Source organism: Zootoca vivipara, chromosome 16 (assembly GCF_963506605.1).
Source record: "Zootoca vivipara chromosome 16, rZooViv1.1, whole genome shotgun sequence".
In the NCBI taxonomy this organism is placed as follows: domain Eukaryota; kingdom Metazoa; phylum Chordata; class Lepidosauria; order Squamata; family Lacertidae; genus Zootoca; species Zootoca vivipara.
Genome location: NC_083291.1, coordinates 21,225,674 through 21,249,025, shown reverse-complemented (window position 1 = coordinate 21,249,025; position 23,352 = coordinate 21,225,674). Strand labels below are relative to the sequence as shown.

The 23,352-nt window shown below is 45.8% G+C and overlaps 1 protein-coding gene across 2 annotated transcripts in view; it reads right to left on the bottom strand.

Annotated features, from left to right (window-relative positions):
- Positions 1 to 570: 570 nt before the first annotated feature.
- Positions 571 to 23,352, bottom strand: part of SPMAP2L (sperm microtubule associated protein 2 like) — a 34,237-nt gene continuing 11,455 nt past the window's right edge. For both annotated transcript variants that reach the window (XM_060268800.1, XM_060268801.1), the window contains 5 exons: positions 22,088 to 22,225; positions 10,893 to 11,013; positions 5,210 to 5,347; positions 3,023 to 3,198; positions 571 to 733 (listed from right to left, as the gene is read on the bottom strand). In XM_060268800.1, coding sequence (XP_060124783.1) covers positions 619 to 733; positions 3,023 to 3,198; positions 5,210 to 5,347; positions 10,893 to 11,013; positions 22,088 to 22,225 — 688 coding nt within the window. In that variant the 3' untranslated portion in view covers positions 571 to 618. The remainder of the gene's footprint in view (positions 734 to 3,022; positions 3,199 to 5,209; positions 5,348 to 10,892; positions 11,014 to 22,087; positions 22,226 to 23,352) is intronic.

Below are 23,352 nucleotides of genomic sequence, written 5' to 3'. Positions count from 1 at the left end.
AAGGAAATCAGCCCTGAGTGCTCACTGGAAGGACAGATCCTGAAGCTGAGGCTCCAATACTTTGGCCACCTCATGAGAAGAGAAGACTCCCTGGAAAAGACCCTGATGTTGGGAAAGATGGAGGGCACTAGGAGAAGGGGACAACAGAGGACGAGATGGTTGGACAGTGTTCTCGAAGCTACGAACATGAGTTTGACCAAACTGCGGGAGGCAGTGGAAGACAGGAGTGCCTGGCGTGCTCTGGTCCATGGGGTCACGAAGAGTCGGACACGACTAAACGACTAAACAACAACAACAAATAGTTCAGCACCATTTCAGACCCTTCAAGTGTCCCTATTTTCCAGGGACAGTCCCGGATTTACAGAAACGGTCTCAGTTTCTGATTTGATCCCGAAATGTACCGCTTTTCCTTGGGACATGCCTATTTTCACCGGAGAAATGTTGGAAGGTTTGGAATAGGATGTTGCTATTTTCATTGGAGAAATGTTGGAGGGTATGCCAGTGTGCCCAAGATGGTGGTGGAAAGAAAGAGAGGAAGGCAATCACAGTTATTCTCCTAATTTATTTAAAATTAGGTCCTGGGGGGTAGAGAGAGGTTGGTACATTTGATGAATTAGCTCAGCGCTGGACTGCCTGCGCTAGCTCCTTGACTCTTGCTGAGCAGTAGGCCTTTTTAGCAGTCTCCTTCACAACAAAGGCATCTGGGTTAAACTGGACAAATTGGGTCGTGGCCCTGCAAGTGCAAAGTAGGAGGGGGTAGGTAGTCGTCAGTCTAAACAATGATCTGTGATACAAAATGGATCTGAAGTAATAACAGAACAATCCCACCCTGACGTTATACCTGCTGGGCGGAGATCATAGCTGCCAAGTTCCGGAAATGCATAGAAGCGACTTCCGGCGCCGCTCTGCCCATTTCCAAAATGTCTGCAGCGCCAGAAGTCGCTTCTATGCACTTCCAGACATGTGTAGAAGCGACTTCTGGCGCAGCGGCTATTTTGGAAATGGGCAGAGCGGCACCAGAAACATGGCCGCTGGCAGGAGCTGCTTTCCGGGGAATTTACGGGAGATAAATCCATTCGGGAGACCAGCGGGAAACGGTAAGAAAATACGGGGGTTTCCCAGGCAAAACGGGGTACTTGGCAGCTATGGCGGGAATAGGGTCGCTACCAAATTTGGCAGAGCCAATGGAATGGTAAGGTACACAAGTGTTGCGAATATATGTGGGTGTTGCGCCACTGTTGTGCCAGTAGCCAGCTGGTGTGTCTCCAACCTTAAGGCCTTTGTGTGTGTGTGTGTGTGTGTGTCCCCCTTACATTTGCAGGAGGATAAAGTATGGGTAGAATCAGTGATAGTGTCTGGGGTGGGATGGAGAGTAATGAAACTTAGTTCACAGGTGATGTTCTCAAGTAGGGATAATAGAATTGTAGAGTTGGAAGGGACCGCAAGGGTCATGTAATCCAACCTCCTTTAATACAGGAATCTTTTTTGCCTGACACGGGGCTTGAACCCTGTGAACCTGAGATTGAGAGTCTCACTGCTGGAGTTAGCTGGGAAGAATTCATTCACAATAAACACAATACAAAAATTAAACCAGCCTTCAAAACAATAGATTACATATAATAATTATGTATAAATGTTTACAGGTAGCAGGCAAGTCACCTGACAGATTCTGCTTCTTTGCCATAGACTGCATGGGTAGGCAAACTAAGGCCCTGGGGGCCGGATCCGGCCCAATCGCCTTCTAAATCCGGTCCACAGACGGTCAAGGAAACGGCATGTTTTTACATGAGTAGAATGTGTGCTTTTATTTAAAATGCACCTCTGGGTTATTTGTGGGGCATAGGAATTCGTTCATTTCCCCCCCTTCAAAATATAGTCCGGCCCCCCACATGGTCTGAGGGACAGTGGACCGGACCCCTACTGAAGACGTTTGCTGACCCACGCCATAGAGCCTAGACTTTGACACCAGAAATGTGTATTTTTAGGATCCATTCTATTATTGTGATTGTATTTTTTTAATATAAAAAAACTGTTTTACTATTGTATTTTGAATCATTGCGACCTACCAAGAAACCTTTTCTTCCTCCACCATCATCATCACCATCTATCTAGAGACTTATTTAATTCAGATTTTCAGAACTTCGTGAAACCATAACTTGACTTAGGCAGCAGCCTATATTTCTAACTATGCTCCCTGGAAGCCATCCAATTTATTCTGAATTTGTCTTGTTATTGTCTATTCCTGTTAAATCTTATGCAGTGTGTTAATTTAGTCCCTGAAGCAAACTCCCACGTTTCCCATATCCATCCCTCCTTAGGTAGAATTTCTGTGTATCTCCATTTCCCTAACTATACAGTACAAGCCCCTGCCATTCTGCCTTACTGAGTCTTTTCTATAAGTGAAAAAACAATGGTGGATCTAATGGAATCTCATAACCTAAAATCAGTGTTTTTTCTTTTAAAAATGTTTAGGGGTACTCTCATTTTTCCTACTCATATTGAACTACCGCCCCTCAATGAGGCCAAACTTAGATTCACAAAATGTTTAGGAGTATGCGTACCCCTGCGTACCCCCCAGAAAAAAGCACTGCCTAAAATCCTCTATGAAGCCATGAAGATGGTCACAGGTCCCTTCTTTCCTGACTCCCCCCTCCCCCGCCTCAAATCCATACCCTCCAACTCCTGGTAAGGAAAATCCGGGATCAGCAGCATGTCTGGACATGCGTAGAAGCAACTTCCGGTGCCGGCGCTGCCCAATTTCCGGTGCCCAGATATGGGCAGAGCGGCACCCGAAATCGGTTCTGCGCATGTCCAGACGTGCAGAAGGAACCTCCCTGGCGGGTAGGAGATCCGGGGGATTTACGGGATTTTTCTCTATTCAGGATAACAGCGGGAAACGGGTTTGAATATAGGGGTTTCCCGCGAAAAACGGGAGACTTGGCAGCTATGCTCAAATCTGAGAATCAACCAGACTCTGAGCGCAAGCAAAACATATTCATCGAGTCATCCCAGGAAGTCCCACCTTGCGACAGGCTGAGCAAGTTCACCAAGTCTAGGCGAAGCCACAGCATGCTTTGCCGCCGCTGAGACAGGCCACTCAGGGGGACGGTCAGGGAAACTCCCCGGAGCGGGCACTTTTGGTCTCGCGAGCTCTATTAACCTCGGAGTTGCCACCGCATTCAAGGCAGCCTGGGTTACCTGTGGAACAAAGCAGGAATGTTTGCTGCTGAACAGCACACAATTGATTAAATTCAGTACAGTGGTACCTTGGTTCTCAAAAACCTTGGTACCCAAACACTGCAAACCCAGAAGTGTTTCGGTTTGCGAACTTTCTTCGGAAGCCAAACACGCTCTGTTTTGAGTTACAGGTAGGTAGCCGTGTTGGTCTGAGTCAAAGCAAAATAAAAAAATTCCTTCAGTAGCACCTTAAAGACCAACTAAGTTTTTATTTTGGTATGAGCTTTCGTGTGCATGCACACTTCTTCAGATACGTTTTGAGTGTTACGCTTCCAATTTGAGTGTTACGCTGAGGTCTGTCTATTTTTGCTATTTATTTTGCGTTTTTGCGGCTCTTTGTGTTTTATTTTTGTGACTTTGTGGAAACCAGTTCAGCTACTGATTGACTGATTGATTGTGTGACTGCAGTCCATTGTTTATTGCTTTCATTTTATGGATCAATGGTCTCGTTAGATAGTAAAATTCATGTTAAATTGCTGTTTTAGGGGTTGTTTTTAAGTCTGGAATGGATTAATCCATTTTGTATTACTTTCTATGGGAAAGTGCACCTTGGTTTTGGAACGCTTTGGTTTTGGAACTGACTTCTGGAATGGATTAAGCTTGAGAACCAAGGTACCACTGTGTCCCTGTTCTGTCCTCTCCCCTGCCCACCTACTCCCAGCCAAAGCAAATGGCTTCTCTTGTCCCTGTATAAAGCTTACCACCCATTCAAACCAACCTTTAATTTCCCTCACACAATCGCTTGGAGTTTTCCACTGCACCAGAACGCCTGGCATCCCACGACATCCCAAAAGCTCACCGTTGCAAGGGTTTGGACCCTCAGGATCCCTCACAGAGCTTGCTGTCAAATATCTGTGATTCTATGATCAGGGCTTATACAGCAAGCCCCAGTTGTTTTTTTTTTAATTTTTAAATTTACATATTGTAAGGGGGACGGCTTATAGGGAACAGCCCCCCCCCCTCATCAGGAGCAGCCCATCTCCCAGCAGTAATGAAAGTGAAGGGTCGGAAGGGGAAGGTCAGGAGACGGAGAGGGAGTGCCAGAGCTCTGGCAACATCCAATAGCCACTGCTCCTCATGCAGGAAGAGAGGGAGGGGGAAAGAGAGGAGGGGACTCAGACGGGCCTCCCCCCCCCCCCGACGCCGGAATTAAGGAGGAGGAGAAAGGGGAGGAGGTTTGCAGTCCCGCGACTCTTATGTTGGTCCAGATCACGAAAGGGGGCAGTGCCGGATTCTGATTTGGACTGACGAGACACGAAACCAGCAGCTCACTTCACTGTAAATAATGTGCACTAATAAAAACTTCTGAAAGACAAGCATGTGGAGGGTCGTTACTCAAGAGTAGTCACAACAACCCTGACACATATATTTCTTTATAACAAAGCGTAGCAACAGATGTCAAATAAAATAAAAGTAGAAAGAGATATCTAGGACTAAACAAGCTCAACTTGGGAGAAGGAACTCTGCAGAACAGCGTGTAACTGCCAATCAGTAGAACAGCTCCGGCCGCAGGCCTCCCTTGCCAAGCAAGGAACTATCAGGGTAGTTCCTGATACCACACAATTAGAACCGCTTCCAAAGTACATTTAAAACACATGACTTCCCCCAAAGAATCCTGGAAGGGTAGCTTTACACACACACACACACACACACACAGAGAGAGAGAGAGAGAGAGAGAGAGAGAGAGAGAGAGAGAGCGCTACAGTTCTGAGCATTATTAACAAACTACAGTTCCCAGCATTCTTCAGGGGGATGTCATGTGCTTTAAATGGCGCATTGGGTATGTTTTGTACATATGGTGTGGCTCTCTTCTCTGCCCAATTCAGCCCGTGGGCTGGAGATTCCCCGCTTCAGCTGTGAAACAACAGCCTGATCCATTTTTACCTACAAGCGATAGAAACAAGTGCAGGATGTGGTGAAAATGTTACCCCTCAATCACCCAGCTATTAAAGAACCAAAGCAATAGAATTACGGGTCGGATCGGAGCCTCTTTGTATCTGCTGTCGTAGCTCAAGGGATCTCTCGTCATCTTCTGTACCGGTCGGGAAATGCACATGATTCTTGAGGATGCTGAAGCACGCATTGCAGACCTACTAACACGCGTTTCAGCCTACACAGAGCAAACAAAGCAGCAGTCTTTTAATTTTAGGACAGGCGTTACAAACAAGAGCAAAGACAAAACACCTCAAACACATTATTACATACACTGTTGTTCATAGCTGCCAAGTTATCCCTTTTTTACAGGGATTTTCCCTTATGCTGAATAGGCTTCCTCGCGAGAAAAGTGAAAACTTGGCAGCTATGACTGTTGTTATGTACTGAGCTGAATCCTAGAACAATAGGATTCATTATTCTAGGATTCAGCTCAGTACATAACAACTGTAATGCACAAACAACCTCTCAGGTCAGGGACTTGCAGAACCACCGGGAGAAGTGGAGCTGGAGTCTGATTTGGGAGAGGGGGGGTCAGGGATCTGCGGAGAACTGTTACCAGGCAGGAGGCAAGAGTCAGAGGCATGGGAAGCATCAGAGCTGGAGGGTGGAGCACAGAATGGATCGGAGGAAGAGACAGATCAGGCAAGTAAAGGGCCAGGTGCTTCCCCACCCTCTCCTGCACCACTGTCTCCCAGAACCAGGAGGGGAATGAAAAGGGAAGAGCAGAGGAAGTTGCCATGCAGGCACAGTCTCCGGCTGTGTGCTCCCAGCCCATCGGGGGAAGGTACGTAAACTGGTGAAGGGCGAGTGCTTCCCTGTTGCTGCAACTGCTCCATGAAGCGCGGACCTGGGAATAGCTGCCTAGACTCTAGCTTGGGTGTGTAGATTTCCAGAGTTATCTTTGACAATGAAGTTTTAACTATCTTCTGGGTACCTTCCTTTACCTTTACCTTTACCTTACCCTTGACAGCTCAGGACAGCGCTCCATTGTTGTTCTGCAGCTGTGCCTTTAAAGTGCAGGTTTTTAAAAAAATCACATATTGTTAGCTAAAAAACCAGACGATAGTAATTTGGTAATGCAGATTAGACTCCTACAAAATAAATTATCCACATTGACGAGCCATGAAATTGAGAACAAAATAAAATGGATGAAACAGAAGACATTCGAACATGGGGGAAAGCAGGAAGGCTTCTAGCATGGCAGATACGTAAGAGGCAGAGTGAAAGAATGATTACAAGTATAGTAGATAAAGGGAAAAGGTTGAATAATAGAGAGGATATACAGAAATGTTTTGTCAAATTCTATAAAAATCTGTATAAAAAAGAGAATATTGATGGAGAAAAATTGGGAAATTATTTTACCAAATGTGATATAGGTCAAATTAATGAAGAAGAAAAGGAGTTACTTAACAAACCGATATCAAGGCAAGAAATATATGAGGCTGTTAATAGATTGAAATTGGGTAAGTCACCTGGAACAGATGGTCTATCAAGCCGGCATTATAAATTGTTTTGGGAGGAGATAGGTGGTGTGTACCAATTGTTAGTAAACGAAATTTTAGAAAAGGGAGTGTTTCCAAAATCATGGCGAGAAACATTTATAACATTAATACCAAAGAAAGAGGGAGAGAACGACCAGGTGGGATCCTTCAGGCCGATCTCTCTACTTAATGTCGACTATAAAATCTTTAGTGATATCCTATCCGGAAGATTAAAAAAGATATTAAACAGGATCATTGGGCATGACCAACAAGGCTTTTTACCAGGGAGAAAAATGTCAAATAATATGAGAATTTTCCTAGATTTAATTGAATATTTAGATTGGATGCCTAGCAAAAAAGCAGCTTTTATCTTCTTGGATGCCGAAAAAGCCTTCGATAATTTGACATGGGAATTTATGAAAAAATCATTGGGGAAAATTGGAATAGGGGGCAAATTTACAGAGGGGATAAACGCAATTTATAGCGAACAGAAGGCAAGATTGATATTAAATGGAGAAATAATGGAAGAATTTGAAATCCAAAAGGGTACCCGTCAGGGATGCCCTTTATCTCCTTTGTTATTCATTTTGTCAATTGAATTTCTGTTAAAAGACATCCAAGGAGATAAAAGCATCAAGGGGATAACATTGGGGAAGAATATTTATAAAACTAAAGCCTTTGCTGACGATGTGATCTTAATGTTGGAAGAACCATTGGATTCGATAATTAATCTAAAGGAGAAATTGCAAAAATATGGGGAGGTGTCAGGCTTTAGAGTTAATATGGGAAAGACCAAGATGATAGTCAAAAATATAGGGAAGAAAGAAATAATGGATTTGGAGAAGATTACAAATTGGGAAATAGTTAATAAAATTAGATATTTAGGAATTGTTGTTACCCCCAATAATATAAACCTGTATGAGAACAACTATCTTAGAGTATGGAGGGAGATTAAAAAGGATTTGGACCAATGGAAAGAATTAAACTTGTCCCTATCAGGAAGGATAGCAGTGATCAAAATGTCAGTGTTGCCGAAGATCCTGTTTTTGTTTCAAATGTTACCTATCATAGGAAAGAAAGAAATTTTTGATTCGTAGAGAAAAGACTTAAGCAAATTCATCTGGCTAGGGAAAAAAGCGAGAATACAATATAAATTATTAACAGACAGCAAGGAGAGAGGTGGCTGGGGGGTCCCTGATCTCAAACTATATTATGCCTCCGCATGTTTTTGCTGGATGAGGGAATGGATAGTATTAGAAAATTGTGAACTCTTGGAATTGGAAGGGTTTAGGAATAATAAAGGATGGCACGCGTACCTATTGCAAGAAAACAAAGGAAAAGATAAAAGTTTTATAGATCATATAATTAAAAAATCGGTATTTAAAATCTGGGAGGAATATAAAAACCTATTAGAAGCAAAGACGCCCTGGTGGGCGTCACCATTAGAAATGACAACGATGAGTGGCCGAGGTAAAAATAGAAAATGGCCAACCTATCAGGAACTAACAGTGAAAGAAGGGGGTCAACTTATATTAAAGCCATATGAAGAGATTAAGCATCATTGTACAAGCTGGCTACATTATCTACAAATACAAAGCTTATTTAAAAAACATAAAGAAATAGGATTCAATGAGGGAAAATCTAAATTACAGGAAATTTTGATTGATAATACGGCTAAACCACTGTCTAAGATGTATAAATTTTTATTAGAGTGGGGATTAAAAGACGAGGAGATAAAATCTGTAATGATAAAATGGGCTCAGGATGTAGGAAGACCAATCTATAAAGTGCAGTGGGATAAATTGTGGAGATCGACAATGAGATTTACAGCGTGTTCAGGAATTAAAGAAAATATGATGAAGCTCGTATATAGATGGCACCTGACACCAGAAAGGCTAGCTAAAATCTATAAGACAGAAACAAAAGAATGCTGGAAGTGCCAGGAAAAAACTGGTACGTATTTTCACTGTTGGTGGGAATGTAAGAAAATATATAAATTCTGGAGTGATATATATGAAAAAATGAAGAAAATGATAAAAATTACGTTTGAAAAGAAACCTGAATATTTTCTATTAAGCTTAATCCCAGAAAATATACCTAAAGATAGAATTAATATTTTTTTATATGCGTGTGCCGCGGCGAGATTAGTACTAGCTCAGAAATGGAAAGGAACAGAAATGCCAACAATCCAAGAGTGGCAAATTAAAGTAGTAGAGTTTATGAACTTAGCAAGAATGACGGCGGCAATTAGGAACATACCAAAACAGAGAATAATAACAGAATGGAGATACGTAGAAGAGTTTTTTAAAAAAGAAAATATCAAAACAGAGCTAGTGATCTGTCTGGAATAGAGAAAACATGTAGGAAAAATTTAGTTGGATTTAATAAGAGGGAAAGCAAACTAAAGAGGAAAATAATAGTAAGAGAAGCGATATGTTGGCGATTGGAAGCCAATTTTAATCTAAAATGAATGGATTTTATGGAGATAGGCCCATGTGTTAAGATCTGAGCTGGGGCTAATTTTCTTTTCTTTTTTTCTTCTTTTCTTTTCTTTTGTTATGTTATGTTATGTTATGTTATATTATGTTATGTTATATTATGTTAGGTTTGCCTAAGTTGATCTTGTATATTATTTGTAGTTTGATGGATTTAATTTATTTAGATCAACCTTGATTTGTTTACTTATGTTGATTAAGTTGTGTTGGGTGGCTTAAATATGTAGTTATGTTATTTATATTACTTTGATATACTATAGTATTTAAGTTGCCAAGTTATTTTATGTTATTAAGTTACTTCAAAAAAATTTTTTTTTGGTGTCTGTATATCTTTTAAAATTTTCTAATAAAGTCTATTTTAAATTTTTTTTAAAAAATCACATATTGTCCGTGCGGGGAGCCCAATTTGGATCAGGGCTTTTACCCTTTGAGCCCCACTATGATCCAATCCAGATATTCCTCTTCCTCTTTGCACATGTAATTTGCATTCAGGGGAGTCTTTTTGCTTCATGACTAGCCTTTTATTTTTATTCGGGGAACCTGTTAAAGCCACATAATATCACAGGGCCAACCAATCTACCCTCTTAGCCTGTTTCCTCCCTGGATGGGGCAAGAGAGAGAAGGGACGTCTGTCCACCCGTTTGAAAGAAGAGCTGGCATATTCAGCCTCACGACATGCGAGGAGCGGGAGAGAAGCCATTTTGACAATTGGCTTGTACCTCAGGGGTCTACCTTGCCCAGCCATGGGGTGGGGTGGGGGGGGGATATGCAGAGGGTGTGTCAGCGGCAGATGGCTTGCTCCCTGTTGTGGAAGAAGGAATAGCTGGTTGGGTTTGTTCCTGAGAAACTGTCCCTTTTACGCACACACACAAAAACACATATTGAGAAAATGGCTTCCTCCACATTCACTTCAGTTTTCTTGCCCTTTATGGGTGGAAACAGCTATAACCGAGAGCTGCTTCTGCCCACGTCTGCAAAAAAGGGAAGAGTCTTGGCAATCTGCTCTGTAGTATCCCCCCCCCTATTTTACGCATTACTAAAAGAAATAGTCTATGTGTGGCTGCCGAATGTCACCCCGGCGTAACAAATCTTACGTAACAGGAAGGCTGGCCACCCATTTTAGCTGAACAGAGTGGGAGTGCATTGCATCAAGCAAGGAAGAGGAAACAAGGATGAATCGGAGAATGAAATGAGGTGTTTTTATGATGTTTGGGTGCGTGGTGCTTGCATAGAAAGGCCCTGAATCATTTCAGTTCTGCAATCAGCTTGCTGGATATGGAATAAAGGCCATACCATACCAGGATGGGAGCCAACTCCTAGGGGCCACGGGAGATTTGGCACCCGGATTAAAATATTTGAAGGGGTCGGGCACCGCAAAGTTGATGGGCATTGTCATTCAAATGGTGTGTGTGCATCGTGTCATGTGATTATGGGGGCGGGGCTTACCTGGGCCCCTGCAATATTTCATTCAAGCTGGCAACCCCTGTGTCTTCTGTAGCATTTTTATTTTTTTATTTGGCACAATGATAGTGTGCTCAGCTCTTTTAAAACAGTTCAGCTGCAGCGAGGAGGGCAAGCTGCGGGCAACTTCCCCCCAAAGCAGTGGCAGAGCCCTGGGGCCTCCTTTGTAGTGCAGAAAGAAGCACAGAAGACTTCACAGGACAGGCAGAACCTGTGTATGGAAACGCTGGTTGGAATTGTCATTGTTGATGGCGTTCTCTGGTTCAGCAGCATCACTGATTACCTCTTTTGGAAAACAGAAGGATGAGGGCAGGCTTCGCGGATGTGAGAGGCTCAAAATCCTCGGGGAAGCTTCCCAACAAAGTGCTGCGCTACTGACAGGCCACTCCGGGGAACTACGGGGCCTGCAAGCAAACACAAACAGGGGACCATTAGCAAGTGGCTGATAACTCCTCACTGCCCCCACAACCAACCCCCCACAAGTGTGTAGTTATATGTATCTAGCTGCGAGTTCTATAGCTACCTGACAGAACTGCAACTCATAGATGCGAGTGGCAAGCATAATATCTATACAGTGGCACCTCGACTTACAAACGACTCGACAACCGAATTTTTCTACTTACGAATGGATCAAAAGGCCACATGCTTACGAATTTCTCGACATCCGAACGGAAACCGCGGCGGTTTTAGATAGGTTTTTTCGACTTACGAATTTTTAGATGGGGTTGCTTCGACTTACGAATTTTTCTGTTTACAATGCGTTCCTATGGGAAATTGCGTTTCCAATGGCACTTTTCGACTTACGAATTTTTTGACCTATGAAGGTGCCTTCGGAACGGATTAAATTCGTAAGTCAAAGCCCCACTGTATAATGTCTATAGTGATGTGGGTGTATTGAAAGTGCTATTTTATATGCTACACCCAGGGCATTTTTCCTGCCAGAACTCAGTTCCGGCACCTCTCAGGTGGGTGCCATTGGCATTATAAGAGGACAAGGGAGAGTTCCAGCACCTATTTTTCTAGAAAAATAGCACTGGCTACACCTAATATAAAATCAGGGGTGTATGGGGTGTTGGTACTTCGAGTGTGTGATGCATTGCGATCCTTTATGACAGGGGTGTCCAACAGGTCAATCATGATCTACTGGTAGATCCCCGGGAGGTTTTGGTAGATCATGGTCAATCGTTGGTTCCCTTTCCTCAGTGGTGGTAAACTAGACCTGCCCTCCCCCCAAAAAGGGCTTAGGGGTTGGCCGTCCCTGCTTTATGAGATAGTTTGTCCACCTTTGGTCCCTGCCCTGCACTCAGCTGTCACCATGCGACAGTGGCCACACCCCAGGAACGACTTTGACTGGCTGGTTAAACCAGGTGAGGGAAGCTGATGGGTCTCACACCTTGGGTGAGTTATGGGCTTCCTCTGCATGCGTAGACAGGCTCTAGTGGTGAAATATACTCAGAGTCGAGAGTGAATTTCATGCTCTTTATTCAGCTTTTAGTCATCAAGGAGAAGAAGAGAAGAAGAATACCCTTCTCCCAAAACCATCTGCTTATATACATTATTTACACAATGGGCTTTGCATGATTGGCTACTTCAGGGCTTGTGGACCAATCAGTTTGTGGATTGACTTCTGCCAGCAGCCTGATTGGCTGCTCCTGCAGGCCAATCAGGTTGCGGATTCACTTCTGCCAGCCGCCTGATTGGCTGCTCCTGCAGGCCAATCAGGTTGCGGATTCACTTCCACCTGGAGTTGGATTGGGTGGCTCCTGCGGACCAATCAGACTGCTGATTCTGGATCCTATTGTTCTATGATTCAGCTCAGTACATAACAAGTGGATGGCGCAGATGAGACCAGAGGATAAGGTTTCTGCACACGCTGTAGAGGGAAAGATGGGGCAGATGGGGCTCGTCAACCTGGGAAGGTAGCCCATCTAGGAAAAATAAAACTCTGATCCTAAACCTCCGCATCCTTGCAGGATATCTTCGGGAGAAGAAAAGGCTAAGGAGTAAACCCTTCACAAATCTAGAGTGGAGTCCCTAAGACGGTTGGATGATGCCTTGTACACCTCTTTCCATCAACTCCTACAGCCAAGCTGGTACCCAAAGTATTGCTCTGCTTTCCTCTGGATCACATCAGCGAAGCTGAGAGGTGGGTCTTGGTATCTGGGCAGCCCAGGACCTCCATACACACTGCCCAGGCTTGCAACCCAGGGAGGTGCTAATGCAATGCTTTGATTTCACTCTCGGAGGCACACTCCATTATCTCTTGAGACAGACAGTTATAACAATAATAATAACAGACAGATATAACAGACGGATGATATTCTAGGGTGCATCAACAGAAGTATTGTATCCTGATCAAGAGGAGTAATAGTCCTACTCTATTCTGCCTTGGTCAGACCATACTGGAGTACTGTGTCCAGTACTGTTGCTGTTTAGTAATTTAGTTGTGTCCAACTCTTCGTGACCCCATGGACCAGAGCATGCCAGGCACTCCTGTCTTCCACTGCCTCCCGCAGTTTGGTCAGACTCATGTTCGTAGCTTCAAGAACACTGTCCAACCATCTTCTCCTTGTGCCCTCCATCCTTCCCAACATCAGAGTCTTTTCCAGGGAGTCTTCTCTTCTCATGAGGTGGCCAAAGTATTGGAGCCTCAGCTTCACGATCTGTCCTTCCAGTGAGCACTCAGGGCTGATTTCCTTCAGAATGGATAGGTTTGATCTTCTTGCAGTCCATGGGACTCTCAAGAGTCTCCTCCAGCACTATAATTCAAAAGCATCAATTCTTCGGCGATCAGCCTTCTTTATGGTCCAGCTCTCATTTCCATACATCACTACTGGGAAAACCATAGCTTTAACCATACGGACCTTTGTCGGCAAGGTACTAGACACCACAATTAAAGAAGGAAATTGACAAGCTGGAACATGTGCAGAGGAGGGCAACCAAGATAACCAATGGTCTGGAAACAAAACCTTATGAGGAACGGTTGAGGAGCTGGGTATGTTAAGCCTGGTAAAGAGGAGACTGAGAGGAGATATGACAGCCATCTTCAAATATCTAAAGGGCTGCCACATGGAGGATGGAGCAAGCTTCTTTTCTCCTGCTCTGGAAGCTAAGACGTGACCTGAACCAATGGCTTCAAGTTACAAGAAAGGAGATTCCGATTAAACATCAGGAAGAATTGCAATAGCAATTGCAATATAAACAGTGGAACGATCTCTTTTGGAGGGTGGAGGGCTCTCCTTCCTTGGAGGTTAGATGTCCTGGATGCTTTAGCTGAGATTCCTGTATTGCAGGGGGTTGGACTAGATGACCCTCGGTGCCCCCTTCCAACTCTATGATTCTACGACTGCCAACCACAATATAAACTCACCACTAACACAACATTGTCCCCTACCCCACAGGGCAGGATAACTTCACACGCCTTCACTGTCCCAGCCTTGCACCCTCCTTGGGTGCTTCTGCCTGACTGGAATGTGCCCATTTACTCTGCTCATGCTTTGTGCTTGCCTGGCTGAAGGGGGATAGAGAGAGCGTTGTGCGAGTATGAAGAAAGCCGCCTCGGGTGCAGAGATAAAACTCGCATTCAGCACTCCACCCTTTCTTGCCTTCAGCACGTTGGCCCTGGAAGGCTGCCCAGAAGGGAGGACGGCTTTTGGGCTGGAAAATGTTCCCCACCCCTGCCACGGGGTGACTGTAAGGACACGCAGGCAAGAAAAATCATACAAGTCTCAACCGCATGTTAAAGTTTCTGAAAATGTTTTTGATTTACCGTTGCTTCATCTGTCTCTGTGGCTTTTTCTGCCCCACCGTTCAAGCGACCATTCACAGTGTAATGCTTGACACAGCAGTGTTGCCTTCTGGCCCTTGTAAATATGGCTGCTTGCACACTATGCCTTTAAAGCAGATTTGAAACACATCCCGCCCGCCCCAAAGGCTTGCCGGGAACCGCAACTCTGTGAGGCCTAAACTACAGGGCCCAGGATCCTTGGAGCGCATGAGGAATCATGCGCTCCAAATGTGCTTAAAAAGGTACAGTGCACACACAGGCATTATGCTGAGTTCTGCGTTCCTCTCTAGGATTGAAAATCCATTTGGTGTCCCTCCTCAGAACCCCGACTGTGTACTGTCATCATGCAATGACTTAGGCCGTACATCAAACAACATACAGTGGTACCTCATGTTGCGAACGGGATCCGTTCCGGCGGCCCGTTCGCAACATGAAACGGCCGCAACATGAAGCGCCGCATCTGCGCATGCATGTGACGCAATGTGGCGCTTCTGCGCATACACAAAGTGTGATTTAGTGCTTCAGCGCATGCGCACAGGTCACAGACGCACCGATCCTGGAAGTAACCCGTTCCGGGTTCAGCGCGTCTATAACCTGGAAAGACGCACCATGAAGTGGACGTATCCTGAGGTATGACTGTATAATGCACGGGTGTCGAACACAAGGCCCGGGGGCCAAATCCGGCCCGCCAGACCTCGTCATGTGGCCTGCCGAGCGCCCCAGCCAGCGGGACCCAGCAGCGGGACCTTGCTGCTGAAGCGCTGGGCCGACAAAGCGCTGACAAACAGCTGGGGCGGGGGGGGGGTAGAAAGGCGGCCGGAGCAGCGCCGCACGGAGAGTCCCGAGCCTCTGCGACACAGCAGTGCTCTGTAGCACTTTGAATCCTCCTCCTGCCACGGCTCGGCGCCTGGAAACGGATGCTGCTCCTGCTGAAGCACAGACAAAGCACCCAGCAGCGGCGTATGGAGGAGGAGGAGGATTCAAAGTGCTACAGAGCACTGCTGCGTCCCAGAGGCTCGGGACTCTCCGCACGGTGCTGCCAGGCACCGACCCGGCAAGCCGCCGCCTCCTCCTCCTCCTCTTGCCTCTCCTCCTCCTCCTCCTGCCGCGGCTCAGCCTCACGAACGTGCAACTCTGAGGCTTTACGCACTTCTCCTAAAATGGACACCCGCTGCCTCACGCTGCACAGGAAATGCTTTTTGCCCCTGGGTCCCTTCGCGCTCTTTTCTGGCGCTGAATCAAGGTGGCGACCCTCCTTTCCCTTTCTTCCTTCCTCTCTCTCGTTCTTATTCTTTCTTTCCCTCTCCTTCCTTCCTTCTTTATCTCTGTCTTCTCTCCCTCTTTCTTTCTTTTTCTTTCCTTCTTTATTCCTTCTTTCCTACTCTTCTTTCTCTCACCTCTTTCCTTCCTCTCTCCCTCCTGCTCCCTCTTTTCTTTCTTTCTTCCTTCCTTCTGTCCTTCCCATCTTTCTTCCTCTCCCTCATTCTTATTCTTTCTTTCCCTCTACTTCCTTATTTCTCCCTTTCCATCTTCTCTCCCTCTTTCTTTTTCTTTCCTTCTTTATTCTTTATTCCCTTCTTTATTCCCTTCCTTATTTCCTACGCTTCTTTCTCTCCCCTCTTTCCTTCCTTCCTCTCTATCCCACTCCCTCTTTTCTTCCTCCCTCCCTCCCTCCCCTCCCCTTCCCTCTCCCTCTCCTCAGAAACATAGGATGCTGCTTTATACTTCTGGCCCTTAAACCCTGGAACCAGGAGAGCAGCTCCAGTGAGTCAACCTCAGCCAGTCCCTTTGGTGAAGGGTGGTGGCTCACTGGCAGAACATCTGTCCTGCATGCAGAAGGACCCCAGCATCTCCAGGTACTAGTAGCTCTGCAAAGGTCCTGCATGAAACCCTAGCGAGCCTCCACCACCCAGTGCAGTTACCAAAAATCATTTTTCAATAAATTGTACAATAATTGTACATTTGAATATCTACTTGCCATTATTCTGACTATGTTTCTGCTTTCAGAGCTAGTTATTACTTACATTATTACAAAAAACAGTAATAATTGAATGCAGTGACAATAATTTATGATAATAAAGAGTGGACACATAGTCCTACAGATACAACCGGCCCTTTGAGGGTGACCAAACTGCTGATGCGGCCCCCAATGAATTTGAGTTTGACACCCCTGGTATAATGTATAAATCTGCTTCTGATCTTCATGACTTAATGCTGCTATTTTGGACTGTCCAAGTACCCCTATTTCTAGGAACAGTCTAGGATTTACAGAAGCCATCCCAGATTCTGATTTGATCCCAGAAGACCCCATTTTCCCTTAGGATGGCCCTATTTTCATCGGAGAAGTGTTGGAGGGTATGGAGTTATGTGACTCCCGAGCCAACTATACAACCTTTACAAGTCATCTGAAGGCAGCTCCGTATTGGGAAGTTTTTAATGTTTTATTATGTTTTTATATATGTTAGAAACTGCCCAGTCAGGTGTGTGGGGTAAAATATAAATACAACAACAACAACAACAACAACAACAACAACAACAACAACAACAACAACAACAACGGGTGGTATTGTGGTCTAAACCATTGAGCCTCTTGGGCTTGCCGATCGGAAGGTTGGTGGTTTGAATCCACATGACGGTGTGAGCTCCTGTTGCTCTGTCCCAGCTTCTGCCAACCTAGCAGTTTGAAAGCACACCAATGAAAGTAGATAAATAGGTACCACTGTGGCAGGAAGGTAAATGGCATTTCCGTGCACTCTGGCTTCCGTCATAGTGGTTTAGTTGTACTGGCCATATGACCCAGAAAGCTGTTTGCAGACAAATGCCAGCTCCCTTGGCCTGAAGTGAGATGAGCGTCGCACCCCATGGCTGACTTTGACTGGACTTAACCACCCAGGGATCCTTTACCTCCTCCTCTTCTTCTTCCTCCTCCTCCTCCTCCTTTAGGACCTTCCTATTTTTATTGGAGAAACATTGGAGGGTATGGTATTTGGGGCCCATGTAACTGAATGCTCCTTCATACAAAATTCCTTACACACAGAAAACCAGATGCTAAAGAGAAGGGATGTATAATAATAATAATAATAATAATAATAATAATAATAATAATAATAATAATATTATTTATTATTATTTATACCCCGCCCATCTGGCTGGGTTTCCCCAGCCACTCTGGGCGGCTTCCAACCAGCTTCCAACCGAATATTAAAAACAGTACAGCATCAAACATTAAAAACTTCCCTAAAGAGGGCCGCCTTCAGTTGTCTTCTAAAAGTAAAATAGCTGCTTATTGCCTTGACATCTGCTGGGAGGGCATTCCACAGGGCGGGTGCCACTACCGAGAAGGCCCTCTGCCTGGTTCCCTGTAACCTCACTTCTCGCAATGAGGGAACTGCCAGAAGGCCCTCGGTGCTAGATCTCAGTGTCTGGGCTGAACGATGGGGGTGGAGACGCTCCTTCAGGTATACAGGACCGAGGCCGTTTAGGGCTTTAAAGGTCAGTACCAACACTTTGAATTGTGCTCGGAAACGTACTGGGAGCCAGTGTAGATCTCTCAGGACCGGTGTTATGTGGTCCCGGCGGCCACTCCCAGTCACTTGTCTAGCTGCCGTGTTCTGGATTCTGGGTGTAGCCACCCTGACATGCTTGTTTTCTATGTGCAGGGATTTCTCTCTCCATTATCATCCATTCAGTCATGTGAGCCCCCTGCAATTCGTACTGACCAGGGAAGGGTTACCCCTTCACCAAAGCCTTGCCTTCTTTCTTCAAAGAGGAAGACCAAGAGGCCGAGATCTCTGTGTATGAAGAGAGTTTAGCAGCAGTTCTCGTCCCATCCCTAGGCCTCTTCTCTGATCTTTCCAATTTTCCCACTGCTTCTGCGAAGCTGCTTTCTTTTTCATGCCTCACCCTCAAGTTTTATAGCTGGTGGGAAAAGGGGAGCAGACAACCGTCTCGTTCGACTGGCAGATCAGCGAAAAGAGGTCCAAACACGTGAGGAGGGAGAACTATTGTGTATATGATGAACGACTGAAGCATTTGTACAGAGAAATGATGGCAAAAAATTATGGCAGCCTGTGATTCTGGCCAAAAAGCAAGCCGACAAAATGGATAAGGTCCAAATGTTATTGAGCGGCTTATCAAGTGAAGAAGTAAACATAATTAGGCTTCTGTGTCACATGACACAAACAGGCGCTGATAATCAGCTGCTATTCCTACAGCTAGAAATGCAGATCACAACTATTGTTCTGTTTGTGCGCATGTGCGATAGAAAATGAAATAAGTTTGGCAGCTTGGCTGGTATCAACTTCCAGAGGGGTCTCTCCAATATAAATGTCATTCTTTCATGAGACCACCCCTCCTATCTAAATCAAGGGCATTTTACTAGTCCCAAATGCAAAGGGCAGCCCTCCTAAATATCAGTTGCTTCTTGCTATTGTAAAGATGGCGTAGAGATTCTGAAAGGAATTTGGGCCAGTTCAGGATTCAGGCCATCGTTTTATATGTGTGTGTGTGCTGAAGAGGCAACTGCAGGTTTCCATTTATAGATTTTCATATTTCCATCTGCTCGGATCCTTGTCCCCTTTCAGTTTTTCCCCATGACATCACCTCTTTCCACGCTTCTACTTCTCCCCAATTTTTACTTGCAACTGTGGGAAAGTGCAGCTGAAAAATGGGAGAAGATTGCATACCCTCCAACTTCTCTCCGATGGAAATAGGGACACCCCGTTCCATAATAATAATTTTACTATTTTATACCCTGCCCAACTAACTGGGTTGCCCCAACCACTCTGGGCAACTTCCAACATATTAAAAAACATAATAAAACATTTAAAAAACCTTCGTTATACAGGGCTGCCTTCAGAGTTGGCTCAGGAGATCGGAAAACTCCATACCCTCCAACATATATCTGATGAAAATAGGGATGTCCGAAGGAAAAGCAGGACATTCCAGGATCAAATCGGAAACCAGGACAGCTTCTCTAAATCAGGGACTGTCTCTGGAAAACAAGAACACTTGAAGGGTCTGAGATTGTCAAGACCATATGGAATCATAGAATCATAGAGTTGGAAGAGACCACAAGGGCCATCCAGTCCAACCCCCTGCCAAGCAGGAAACACCATCAAAGCATTCTTGACATATGGCTGTCAAGTCTCTGCTTAAAGACCTCCAAAGAAGGAGACTCCACCACACTCCTTGGGAGCAAATTCCACTGCCGAACAGCTCTTACTGTCAGGAAGTTCTTCCTAATGTTTAGGTGGAATCTTCTTTCTTGTACCAGTTTGAATCCATTGCTCCGTGTCCGCTTCTCTGGAGCAGCAGAAAACAACCTTTCTCCCTCCTCTATATGACATCCTTTTATATATTCGAACATGGCTATCATATCACCCCTTAACCTTCTCTTCTCCAGGTTAAACATACCCAGCTCCCTATGATCTAAAGCTCTACCTTCTCAGGCCCAGGGACCACCTTTAACTAAAACTCACTTTTATTTTTTTAACTGCACATGTCCATATGACCTATTTATCTACTTGTACTTTGACGTGCTTTCGAACTGCTAGGTTGGCAGGAGCAGGGGCTGATACTCCCGTTATAATTTGCTAGGTTCCACTCAGGCTCTGCCCAGTTTCTACCACCAGGGGATTAGTAATTTGAAAGTAAGATATAATCCTATATAATAATGTGCAAGTGTCTCTGCGTCTAGTCCCTGTGTCCCTGTGTCCGCGCTACTGCGCATGTGCCCCACTGACACAGGGATTGGAAGCAGAGACTGGACACGCACCCACACACACACTCCCCCCCTCTGCCTACCGTTTTTACCTGTGGCCGCCAACTGCCGCTCCCGGCCGGACCAGCGCCTCACTGCGCGAGGAGGAGGCTGCTTCCTTCTCCCCCCCTACGCTCCCCCCGTGACCAGCAGCAAGCGGAGCGCCCCAACGAAGCAGCGGCCGTGGGCGCCGCCACCGTAGAAAGAGGCCGAATCGCGGCCTTCTCCTGGGCACCCGCTGGCCAGCTGGGCTCAGCGGAGTGCCCCGACGAAACGTCGCCACCCCCCAAACAGGCCGAATGTTCTAGCGCCCATTTATTTAACGGGCTGAATGACACTAGTGTTGTTAATATTTCATTTCCTGAGGAATGTAACACCCAAAGCAGGCCATGGTCTCTGAGGATTTGTCTATAATTATGTTTGCATTACAACGCACTCTATATCTAACGGGTTCCCACTGCTACCTTTTGAAGCTGCATTCACACAATGTCAGCCCCAATCCTTATTGATCCCGTCGCTTCTTGACAAATACTGCTGTTTGATGCTTTCCCCTCTCCCCCCACCTCAAATCTTTGATCTAATTCGAAAATGCACAGATGAAAGCTTCACGAGTAGGAATTCCGAGGGGTGATTTGCTGTTTGCAGGGGTAGGGAAACCAAAAATGTCGGTGGGCATTATGGTGACAACATCCCTGCAGGGGCAGAAGAAGCATAGCTGCCAAGTCTCCCGCTGAAAAATGCGGGATCAGCAGCGGCGCAGCACCGGAAGTCGCTTCTACGCATGTCTGGACATGAGTAGAAGCAACTTCCGGTGCTGGCGCCGCTCGATTTCTGGTGCCCAGACATGGGCAGAGCAGCACCCGAAATGGAGCCTCCCTGGCAGGTAGGAAATCTGGGGGATTTCCAGGATTTTTTTCTATTCAGGATAACAGCAGGAAACGGATTAAAATCCGGGGGTTTCCCGTGAAAAACGGGAGACTTGGCAGCTATGAGAAGAAGGGGGGCGGTGGGGGCAGTCTGCCCCGGGTGTCACCACTGAGGCGGGTGAAAAAATGCCGGGCGGCACTCACCGCGGGGCCTGCAACATTGTGTGGCTCGGGCACCTGTAGGCTCCGCCCTGCCCCAAACAGTCCGCCCACCGCCTCCCTCTCAGCTGTAGGGCAACGGAGTGGAAGGAGGTAGGCAGACTCCTCGGAGACCCCGCAGAGTGTCCTGCCCTGGCTCACCCCATCCTGCAGACAGCTGGCCCCGCCCTTGGGCACAGGGCATGCATGCTGCCCCAGGTGCCTAATCAGCTTGCTCACCTGCTGCATCCTTGCGCTTTCTCTGATGTGAACAACACTGAACAACTGCAGTTTGAAATGCAGCGGGGAGAGATGAGCAGCGAAGGTCAACATGCCGTAAGCTGGTTTCAGTGCATATAGCCCTTTCTCTACCCATTTTCAGACACATGTTGTTTTCTTTGAGGGCTGCAACTCTTGAGGTGCTATGAAGGCTGTGCATATGGGCTTCTGATGCCTGGGAACTGACGGCAAGTTAGAACAGCTAGGAAGACTAGCTCTCCAGGCACAGACCAATCTTCCACGGACATCATGGCAGCTACTACTGTGGTGTACAGTAAACGGGACGTTTATATAGTTTCCTCCCATGTAAACACTGCCTGCCTGGGAAGAAGCCAGCAATTCATGTGAGGAGGAACAAGATCAACGGCCTCTCCAACATGCTTCCTTCCTAAACACACTGCAGGTGTGTTGTGGGACCACAAACATCCTGAAGGCAACCCCCACATTTCTGTGGTGGGGAGTGTGAATAGCACACACTTTTAGAAAACCGTTCACCCTTCCTTGGAAGGCTGATCCCCTACGAGTTCTGTGTTGGAAACCTACACAGAGCCCAGCATTCAACACAGTTGGCAGCAGGAGTCTCTCACCTTTGTTTCAGGTAAGTTTCTGGGCATCTTCTAGGTTCTGCTAGCTGTAATATCCGTTGGCTCGGGATTATAGAATATATTCCAGGGGGGCGATGCCAGATCTCAGATGCACGGCCACAACTATACAGATGGATGGACCTTGGAGAAACCGCAAGGCGTCAGTGGAGAAGAGGCAGGGCATGGCATTTATTCAAACAGCAAGTCCAAAGTGTGAGTTCCACCTTATTTTATTCATCCTGGTCCTACTCCATGGTTTCTTTATTTTATTTCTTTATTATATTTATATCCCACTCCCCCCCCCCAAAGGAGCCCAGGGCTTCTGCATATGATTAATATGAGCAACTGCACCATCCAGAAAGAGAAGGGTTCTAAGCTAGCCTTCTCCATTCCATCATGGATTTTTTTAAAAAAGCATTTGGGGGTGGGGGTGGTTATTTTAACAAACAAACAAAATCCCAATTTTTAAAAAAGTGTATTGATTTAAAAAGAATATCCAAGTTCAATACAAATGTATTAAAGACACACAACCTCTTGAAAGGGAATTGTGGCAATTTATTAAAGGCTGCTTTTCTAGGGATCTCTGCTCAGATATAGTGCCAAACTGGCTGGCACGGTATTAAGAAGCCACAACAACAAGAAGAAGAGTTTGCATTTCATATCCCGCTTTATCACTACCCTAAGGAGTCTCAAAGCGGCTAACATTCTCCTTTCCCTTCCTCACCCACAACAAACACTCTGTGAGGTGAGTGGGGCTGAGAGACTTCAGAGAAGTGTGACTAGCCCAAGGTCACCCAGCAGCTGCATGTGGAGGAGCGGAGACGCAAACCCAGTTCCCCAGATTACGAGTCTACCGTTCTTAACCACTACACCACACTGGCTCTCACACAAGGGGCCTTTGGTTTGTGTATTCCCTCATTCTCCTTCCTCCCCTCATCACATCCAGTGACTTCCTATCTCCAGTTCTGGTTTGCAGCAACCCATCATTTGACATTTCATCCAAACAAGTATTCTATGGTCTGCGCCTGCCTGCAAACTCCCAAAAGCCCTTACTATGCAATCTCTGGAGTGGCACAGATTCCCCATCCTACGCATTGAAAAAATTTCTAGCCATCTTGGCTAGAAATTTTCTTGGAAACAAAAAGGGCAGTGGGGGGGGGAGTGAGATTATTAAGAAGCTGAATTCCTTGCCATCAGTGTACTATTCTGCACTATTTCTGCCTCTGAAAGGCAACAAACACACTGCCATTGATATAACAACACTTGTG